This window comes from Anomalospiza imberbis, chromosome 29 (assembly GCF_031753505.1).
Source record: "Anomalospiza imberbis isolate Cuckoo-Finch-1a 21T00152 chromosome 29, ASM3175350v1, whole genome shotgun sequence".
NCBI classification, from domain to species: Eukaryota; Metazoa; Chordata; class Aves; order Passeriformes; family Viduidae; genus Anomalospiza; species Anomalospiza imberbis.
This window is the reverse complement of record NC_089709.1, coordinates 1,613,789-1,623,969: the sequence shown is the minus strand read 5'-3', so window position 1 is coordinate 1,623,969 and position 10,181 is coordinate 1,613,789. Positions and strand designations below refer to the sequence as shown.

Sequence of the window (10,181 nt, the reverse complement as noted above, 5' to 3'; positions counted from 1 at the left end):
AATTAGGCCCCACCTTGCCATGTGGCTGAGAGGCAGAGGTCGTGACTGCCCTTCTTTGTCTATCAGGACGGGAGCAGAAAAGTGTTCACAGAAGCTGGGAACCTGATGGATTTCTGGCGTGGGTCTTCTTGCAGCAGCTAAAGTTGGTGGATTTTGATGTCCTTTCTCGTGTGGGTTCAGCTCCTCCGAAGCCTCGGGTTCGGGGCGGTCCCGAAGCCGAAACAGTTCAAAGAAAGGGTTCCCGGTACAGCCTCCAGGCTAGGGGAAGGGATAAAAAAACCCCAAACCAATCCAAAAAAAGGAACAATGTCGCCTCCTGCCTGCCCATCCCACCCCCTGGCTCCGTGTTAAAGCTACAGCATTCGTTTTCTGGGCATAAAGAAGACGGTAAGGGAATAGCATCATTAAATCACCCCACGACACATTGCTTGTACCACTGTGCTCTCAAAGCCAGGTTGCCTGCAGAGTGCAGTGAATTGTAAATCTCTTCAGCCAGGCTCACAACAGGGGACTTCTGCTTCCATGGGCTCTTGTAGAATCAGAGTAAAGTGATCATGAAATAGCAGGGTAACAGACTGCTTTTGTTTGGAAGGGACCTTAAAGACTATCTAGGTCCAACCCCCTTCCACTAGACCAGGTTGCTCTAAGTCTTCTCCCAAGCAGGCCTTGAGCACTGCCAGGAATGGGGCAGCCCCAGCTTCTCTGGCCCACCTGGGTCAGTGCCTCATCATCTTCACAGAGAGGAATTTCTTCCCAATATCTCATTCTCTGGACTTATTCCAGAGCTGGAAGAAACTCTTAACAAGCAATGTCTCCAGAACAGAGCAGAGGGGCAGAATTTCCCCTTCACACGCTGCCCACGCTGTTGGGGATGAGCCCAGGACAGTGTTGGCTTGCTGGGCCCCCAGTGCACGTTGCCAGGGCATGCTGAGCTTCTTGCCAACCCATCTCAGGGCTGCTCTCCATCCATTCTTCCGCAGTCTGTTTCAGGTTGCCTCAGTGCAGGTGCAGCACCTGCCCTTGGCCTCGCTGAACCTCCTGGGCCTGGCAGGGACCCACCTGCCCAGCCCCTCCCAGCCAGGGATTAAACACAGAAACAGCCTGAAACAACGTATTTATTTTGAGGTGAAGAGAATTTTCAGTCAGTAACCCTCACCCCAGAAGCAGTGCAGTGTTACCAACAGCCACTGCCTTTTCCCCATGCCCAGGGTATTTTCCATCCCTCCCAGACTTTAAACAAACTTTTCCAGGCTCAGCCTTGAGACCAGGCCACTGCGTTGAGCTCCTCCCCATGTCAAGGTCAAGGCAGTTGGTTCTCCCCTGCGAAGACTCAAGCTCTCACTCCTGGGCTGCCTCGGGTGCTGCAGACTGCTTGCTTTGGTTGTCACCCTTCTTTTTGTGCCCCGAAACGATGTCGTCAATACGGAGGAGGAGAACTGCAGTCTGCAGAGAAACCCCACACACCCAGGTCTCATCTGGAGCTCATCACAAAAGACGAAACCTGACCTGCCCAGCTTTCACACCACACAACCACCAGCCTGGCTTGGAATGGTTCTTTCAGCACAGGAGAAGGGAATGGTGTCTCACAGGCTTGTGGGAGCAGCAAGGGGCTGCTTTCCCACCACCATGGAAACAAGGACACCCATTTTTTTCTTGTTTTCTGACACAGAAGGGATACAGTATCCCTTCAAGGAACAGCCTTTGATCCAACACCAGCAAGGTAATGGCAGGATCTGTGATGAGAAGGGCAGCTGAGACATGGCAGCCCCAGCCAGCCAAAGGGATAAAGCTCCCATGACCACTGATGTTTCCAGCATGTTGCTGGCACAGGATTGCTCAGGCACAGCTCCCTCTGGCACTGGAAGCAGTGAGAGCACTCTGCACTGTTTGCAGGAAAAGGTGGGATGAAATATGATGAAATTCAGCTGCAGGATCAAAAGCCCTGGTAAAGCCTGAGTCTGGGCTCTCACATCCTTCATTATCCCACCTCCAGCAACAAGAAGCTCAGACACCAGCATGTCCTGCGCTGGGTGTGATGCCCACCCAAACACCCCAGCATACAGGGAACGACGTCCTCCTCTCCCAGATGATACCCACAGAGACTCTGAAGCTTCCACCTCTCCTTACCTCCACGGCTGTTTTGTAGGTCTGAAGTTTGACAGCCAAGGGCTCCCAGATGCCCAGCTCCTTCATGTCAACCAGGGCTCCAGTCTCCCCATTCACCCCCCAGGTCTGGCTACCTTCCTGAGTGTGCTTGGCCTGGAAGCAGAAAGACAGGTCAACATCAGTGGGGTGAGATGGAAATTTCCCCTCTGGAGTCTCAAACTGACTACAGGCAACAGGTAAACTGACTACTGTAACAGGTCAGTAGAACATTCTTGGTTTTGGAGTTTATACAAGAACATGATACTGATAGCACAACAAGGACACTGTTCTGAACGGTGCCTGATCAGAGGAGCTGGGTGAAGCAGGAAAGGTCTGACTCTCTCCTGGTGCCCCTGGCACACGCCTTACCCTGAGCGAAGTCAGAACACGGATTGTACTGGCGCCACAGTTCTGGATCAGCGTCCGGGGAATGACTTCCAGAGCCTGGGCCACTGCACGGTAGGGCCACTGCTCCACGCCTGTCATGCCCTTGGACTTCTCTGTCAGTGCATGGGAAACGGCCATTTCAGTGGCTCCCCCGCCTGGCACCAGCTGCGGATCCATGAGGACATTGCGGCACACCTGCATGGCGTCCTGCAGGTTTCGCTCCACCTCCTGCAACACGGACAGAATCGCACAGCTGTTGAGGCTGGAAAGCCCTCTAACATAATCAAATCCAAACGCTCCCCCAGCACTGCCAAGGCTGCCACTTACACAAGTCCCAAGGTGCCACATCCATACATTTGCTAAATCCCTCCAGGGATGGTGACTCCACTACTGCCCTGGGTACCCTGTGCCAGTGCCTGACCACACTTTCCATGAAGAAATTTCCCCTAATATCCAATCTAAACCTCTCCTGGTGCAACTTGAGGCCACTTCCTTTTGCCCTGTCACTTGTTTCTAGGGTGAAGAGCCTGACCCCCAGTGGGCTAGACCCTTCTATCAGGCAGTACTAAACAGGAAGCAGTGAGGTCCTCACTGAGCACCCCCAGCTGCTCCTTGTGCTCCAGACCCTTCCTCAGCTCCACTGCCTTTCTCATTATTAACTGGAGCACCACACCAGCTGAAAGGCCAGCCCAGTCTGCTAGCCATGACTCGCCATGAAGGTGGCTGGCACAGGAGGTGAAGCAGCCCATGCATTCACTCACCGCTAGGATTTCCTTGCTGGCTCCCCGCAGGATGATGGTGCAAGCCTTAGGATCTTTGCAATCAGTGATGAAAGCAAAATACTCATCTCCTATTTTTTTCACTTCAAAGAGCCGGGCGCCGGTTCCCACATCCTCCTCCCGGAGCTCATCGGTGCGACTGACGATGCGAGCTCCGCAGGCCCTAGCACACCAAAGCAGACACTCACAAATCAGAACTGAGAAAGAGTGAGATCAGAACAATCCCGTGTCACGCACAGTGGGAATGGGCTCCAGACACGAGCCTACACCCACCTGGCAATGCGGTTGTTGTCGGTCTTCCGCACCCTGCGGATGGCGGTGATGTTGGCTCTCATCAGGTAGTGCTGGGCCAGGTCTGAAACCAGGTTTGTGTCGTTTCAGTAATGAATCAGCAGTATTATGTCAAACTTCATCTGTTTATCAGTTATAAATCTAGCTATTTTAATTCCAGTCTTTGAAGCAAAAGGGGTTACAGGAGAAAAGCACCTAAATGTAGCTTTTTAAACCAGGCTGCAAGGCACAACAGTAGCACAGCCCTCCAGGGATTAAGACTCAGCTTCACTTGTATTTTGGTATCTTTCCCAAATGCTGGAAAAGCAAAATATTATTGCAGGAATCTACTTTCACAAAGCAACATCAAGGATGAACTTCAATGCCTGCAGTGTACACTATTGGCTGATGTACACCAGGTTTGGGAAGAGTTGTATTAGTTTGCTGTTGTGTTTTTTTTTTGTTGTTGTTGTTTGTTTGTTTTGGTTGGGTTTTTTCTAAGTTCCTGAGCAGTGCAATTAACACCATGAACCTCACTAAGATGAATTCAACACAAAGGATCGCACGTGCTATTACCAGAAACTCCTTTTTCCGTGATGACCAGATCTGGCTTGACTCTTATCAGATCCTCACACATCTGCTGAATGTACTCTTCCTCCATCTGCAGGATTCGGGCAAAGTCTTCCTCCCGAGTAATTTCAATGTCAGTCTGTACAAAAGAGGTGTAAACAGCTTAGGGTGTTAATTCCAACCTTCACTGAATTAGACATACCTACCCCAGCTTCAAGCATCTCAACTCCTCCAGTATAACCAGGGAAAGAGTCAGGGATGAAAACCCTGTGCCAGTTGAGCATTAACCTTAGTTTAAGCTCAGAAATATTTCTTCTGCTCTTGACCAACACTTAGATACACAAATCACTGTAGCTGCTTCAATGAGTCAAAACCCTGTAGCCTCACTCCTATTTTTCTGGAGCCCATAGCAGAATTAGCCCTCTCATTCAACAGGCCTCTGAAAGGTAGAACACAGAAAGCCTTTGGCCACCTGCAGTTTTAACAAGCCACCTACATTTGTTTGTTTTACTCATTCTAAATCAAGACCTGCAGATGTCTCCACCAGGACTCACATTACCTGGCTCTCTCCTTTCTTGTACTCCAGTGAACAATCCAGAAGGACGATTCGTGGATTCTTAATAAGGCGACGCATTCTGGGATGGGTTACGTCTTTATTCACCATAATTCCACGCAAAACGCACGAGTCTTCACTAAAACCACCTGGAATCTGACAGACACAAAGGAGAAAATCAGGCGAGTCAGTTTAGTCCACAAAAACTTGTGTATCTGAAAGTATCTCCTGAAGCAGTCCCACAACTAGAAAAGGGAAAACATCTCCCAAGTAACCACAGTGCATCCAGATCACTATACAAGTTTAATTTTAAGCACACACTGACTTAGATTTTAAAGTAGGAAGCCATGAAAGAACTTAAGAAACTTTTAACATTCTATTGTCTGACAACATGTTTCATTTTCCATCTTCCAAATCCAATTGAAATTGTATTTTTGACAAGTACTCTAAAAGAGCTGAAATAGCGTTGTAAATGAGCACAGCTGACAATGTTGACTGAAACACCTTCAAGGATTACATCTGTGGACTGCAGAGAAGTAACACAAAATTCTTCCCAATGCACCCTACAATAAACTAGTTCAGAACAAGAAAGGAGCACGAAGATAAGAAACAGTTCAGGACAAACTCACCTTTTCTACTTTTGCATATTTTTTAATATCAATTTCTTTTCTGCCATTTTCTTCAAACTCCACAGTCTTAACAGCATCAAGAGCAATGCTACAGGCCAAGTCAGACCAGCGGTTTATTGCCTTGGTGTTTATCGCACTCTTAATTATTTTAAGCATCATCTCTTTATTGTTCACGTCCACTGGAGTGCTGAGATAAAGGAAAAACCAAAGAGCAAACTGGGTCTTAATTCTTAAGTAACAATCTAACCCTTTTGACTCCCTCTCCAATTTTGCTAAGTTGTATTTGAGCAACACAACTGCCTGAAGGAGCAGCTGGAAGCAGTACAGAAAGTCCACATGCCTCCTCTCTAACTTCCTCCAGCCCATACTTACCCAATTTTCTTTAGAATACTGATCATGTCATCAAGAGCCTTACGATAAGCCCAGATGATCACAGTTGGGTGCATCTGCTGTTCAAGAAAGTGTTCAGCAACAGAGAGCATCTCTCCAGCTAAAAAAAAAATTAAAATAAATCAAAATCCCCCAAGTAAGTTAGTAGGATAATCAACAGTCAAGAAAGGAGAGCACATACCAGAAAAAAAATATCCTCTATCCATGCAGAGAGCTCTAACATCACTTATACCTTTCTTTACACTTAACTGTCGTTATCATGGGGAAAGAACAACTTTCCAAAGTGTGGAGCTGATCATGTTAGGGTGTCATCAACCTGGCATGCTCTTGCACAGTAAAAAACCCCTCTCCATTTCAAGGTTAGTAAATAACTAAGATGTGTCTCATCATGGGCTGTGCTTACAAAAAAGGGTGAACTTTAGCCTTTATGCAAAGTGTTTGAGTCTGTCTCCTTACCAAGAATTATGACAGATGTGGTCCCATCTCCAACTTCTTCATCCTGAGTGCGGCTGATCTCTATCATTGATTTTGCAGCTGGATGCTGGACTTGAATCTATGTAGGAGCAAGGGGCATGGATTTGTCCCAGAATATTAAAGCAGAAATGTCTCACATCACTCAGTGGAACAAATACCACACCTTTAATACAATCAAAGGCATTCTGTCCAACAACAGCAAGGTTTTCTCTTTCTTTTTGAGACCAAAACCAAGCCCTTGTATTTGACAGTATTGTGCCTCTTCACTGTTTTTCAGGCATTTCAGTTTTTAGGATGTTTTTTTTACCAGCTCTTGCACCAGACAGACAATAATGATTTCTAAGTCTCGTCATGTGGCACTGTGAACACCATCTACTCAGAAGGTCTCAATGCAGCTGATAATAGCTCCAATTACCAAAGAATTTGCATCAGTCCTGTAAACAATCCATGAAAAGTTCCCACTCTAGGATCAAACCTCCATTTCTGTAGAGCAAGAATACTTGCTGGATATGTTTCATTCCTCCCCAGTGAGAACCTTTCTTGGAGCAGCTGGTTAGCACTTGCTGGCTCTCAGGACAGGTAAGGAGGTCACACAGCTCCATTGTCACCCAAGATTCAGGCACATACTGACACTATTAAAGCAAGAAAATCCTTTAGAAGAAACTTACTTCTCTAAGAATAGCATTGCCATCGTTGGTCATCACAATCCCACCCATGGGGTCCAAAAGCATCTGCAACCACAAGAGAACCAACACTTGATTGCTCTGTCCCATGTGTGTCTCACTTCTAGTCAGCTGCAGCACAAATTCTTACCTTCATCATTGCTCTGGGTCCTAAACATGTTCGGATAATGTCAGCAATAGTCTAGGAGGAATCAAAGAAATGAGGTAATACGGGAGGGCACCAAAAAAGTCTAAAAACCTCCCACAGTGAAATCAGCAGCCCCTGCGAAATTTAAGTCATCCAACAACTCTGCTGTGCTCTGCTCTGCTGCAGCCATGGTTAAGAATTGTGTGAAAATGAGAATATGCAGATTATCAAAACCCTGGAAGCACACACTAAATTATTATCTCAGTCAGATGTCAAAACAGAGGCACTTTCAGACTTTGTGGAGAAAGGGGGATTGGTTGGCTAAATCCTTCCATTGTTATTTATAGGGTTCCCATAACATAAACAATGCAGACATTTTGGTTTTATACAGAATTTTTGTGTACTAGCATAAAAATCTTCTGCTAACATAGAAAATTATTTTCTATGTTGCTTCTCCTTCTACTCTATATTCATATCAAATAGAGAAAATGTGCTTCACATCCAGTTTTCCCTCTTTACTATATAAATACACACATACAGACAAAGGATCAGAACAGGCTGAGAATTTGGTACCTTGGCAGCAGTGATGTTTCCTGTCTGGACTTTTCTTCCAGACTCACGTTTTGTGTTCTGACCTAAAGGATACAGAAAAAATAAAATTAATCAAGTACAAAACAACAAGGATGCATTCACCTCTCAGTCACATATTCAACATGTGACTGGTTTGAAATTCAGAGTTTACAATACAAATACTGCAGTCATGATAGATTGATAGACATTGACAGAAAACTGTCAGTGAAAAACAACAGAAGTCCTTGTTAGCATCCTGAGACAAAGCTTTGCAACCCTGAAACAGGACCCATTACCCCAGAAAATCAAACTGCAGTGACTCACTAGGATCTGCCAGATCTCACAAAGCCAAGGAGCTGCTATTGTACAGTAGTGTTCAGTCAAGAAAAGTTACAGAGGCTCATGTACAGTAAGCAGAACTGTGTGAACACAAAATTAATCCATCGATGTCACTTTGGCACATGAGGGTGAGCAGCAGTTGGGGTACCAAGTGGCTCACAACCACTGCTGGAGACCAGCTGTCAACAAACTGAGCCCTAGAGCATATCTGGGCTCAGGGATGCTTTTCTGCTATTACAAGCCTGGCCCGAGCCTGCCCAGATTTATTCAGGAGCAGATGCATGTGCACAGAACAAAAGGAAAAAAACAGTAAGAGCAGCACCACGACTCAGACAAGCAGGCTTATAGAAAAGGGGCAGTGGGCTATGACAGTCTGCCTGTTGGGTTAACAGAGAACAGAATGGATGGAGAAGAGAATGAGAAACCCAAACAGAAAAAAAAAGAAAACCCGGGAATACTTCATGTTGGTGGATGGTGAGAGAATCACAGAATGGTTTGGGTTGGAGGGGACCTGAAAGACTATCTCATTCCAAAACCCTTTCATGGGCAGGGCATGGAGTCCAAGCTCTGTCCATCCTGGCCTTGGACATTTCCAGGGATGGGACACTCACAATTTCTCTGAGCACTGTGTGCCAAGGCCTCACCACCATCACAAGGAAGAATTTCTTCCCACAGTCCCAACTAACCCTGCAATGGGAAACCATCCCCTCCTATGCCATCACTACAGGCCCTTACCTAAAGTCCCTTTCCAGCCCTCTCGGAGCCCCTTTAGGCCCTGGAAGGAGCTCTAAGGTCCCCCTGGAGCCTTCTCCAGGCTCAACACCCCCAGCTCTCCAAGCCTGTCTCCAGAGCAGAAGAGCTGCAGCCCTTGGAGCATCTCCGTGGACTCCTCAAGACCCGCTCCAGCAGCTCTGGAGGCCCAAGAATTGGGGTCCACACGGGGTTCAAAGGGGGCAGTAGAAAGCAACGCGCTGAGAAAGACGCGAGAACAGCCGAGAGCACGGAAGGCTGCCACACAAGGTCTGAGCGCGGCGGGGCTCCGAGATCTGCCGCGCCCTGCTGAGGGCTGGGAGCTGCGAGGGGGAGCTCGGGCCGCGCCGGGGGCGGCAGCGGTACCCGGCGGATCCCCGGCAGGACAGGGGTCCCCGGCAGGACAGGGGGCCCCGGCAGGACAGGGGTCCCCGGCAGGACAGGGGGCCCCGGCAGGACAGGGGGCCCCGGCCGGAACGGGCCGCGAAAACGGCGCCCGGCCATGAGGAGACCCAACATGGCGGCGAGTCAGGCGAGCGGCAAAGCGGGCCGGGGGTCCGAAACCGGCCCATCCCCTCCGCCTCTCCGCAGTCCGGGCCGGGCCGGCGCAACTTACTGAGAACCAGGACGGGGCGCGGGCCCATCATCGCGGCGGCTCGAGCACGGCGGAACCTTCTGGAGCCTTCGCAGCGCCGCCACACCGCGCACCGCCCGCCCCCCGCTCCGCGGTCAATGGCGCCTGAGCGCGGCGCCCAATCACGGGAAACGCCCGGCGCGCTCGGCTGGGAAAGTGACGCCGGGCGCGGGGAGGGGAAGGGAGGAACCTTGCACAGCCCCGGAGGAAGGAGAGGCGGCAGAGCCCCGCGGGGCGGACGTTTCGCTGCCGCCTCGCCGTTGCACCCGGAAGGCAGCGGGTCCGAGATGCCACACGGGCGAGCTCGACTCCTCAAGGCAGAGCTCAGTGACACTCCCCACCCCGGCTCGGTCAGCAGGGTGGTCTCGCCCAGGCCGCACTGCAGGAGCTCAGGGGAAGGACGGGTGGTGAGGCGGCCCCGCCCGGGTCCTGCCAGAGTCCTCTGACCCCTCCGGACCCCCCACCCCAAACTGCCTTAACCCCATCCCCCCGCCAGTTTTGTCCAGACCAAAGTCATTTATTATTATTATTATTATTATTATTATTTGGCTGGGCGGGGCGCCCACCCCACCGCCCCGCAGTGCTTTGGGGGCTGCTGGAGGGCAGCGTGGTGGGGAGCAGCTCCTGTGCCCCGATAAACGGATCCTCTTCTTTCCAGGCCTGGGTGGTCGTGATTTGGGGCTCCTGCTGGGTTACAAGGGGGGGACCCCGGTCTGGGGGTGCAGGGACCCCCACGGCCGCGTGGAGGGGCGGGGCCACCACCAAGGGGCGTGTCTTGGGGCGGGGTCAGAAGGGAGGGGGCGGGGTTGCGGTAGAGGGGCAGAACTGAGTTAAGGGTGGGGCAAAGAGCAGGGGGCGGGGCTTAAGGGAGTGGCGGGGCC

The 10,181-nt window shown here is 50.0% G+C and overlaps 1 protein-coding gene across 1 annotated transcript; it reads right to left on the bottom strand.

Annotated features, from left to right (window-relative positions):
- Positions 1 to 1,097: 1,097 nt before the first annotated feature.
- CCT3 (chaperonin containing TCP1 subunit 3) lies at positions 1,098 to 9,420 on the bottom strand. Its single transcript, XM_068175106.1, has 14 exons — positions 9,283 to 9,420; positions 7,581 to 7,642; positions 7,011 to 7,061; positions 6,866 to 6,928; positions 6,180 to 6,276; positions 5,706 to 5,823; positions 5,334 to 5,520; positions 4,711 to 4,860; positions 4,158 to 4,290; positions 3,585 to 3,666; positions 3,294 to 3,474; positions 2,515 to 2,760; positions 2,128 to 2,259; positions 1,098 to 1,443 (listed from the first exon to the last, which is right to left on the bottom strand). The coding sequence occupies exons 1-14, from the start codon at positions 9,311 to 9,313 to the stop codon at positions 1,339 to 1,341; spliced, it is 1,638 nt and encodes a 545-aa protein (XP_068031207.1). The 5' UTR covers positions 9,314 to 9,420; the 3' UTR covers positions 1,098 to 1,338.
- Positions 9,421 to 10,181: the final 761 nt, after the last annotated feature.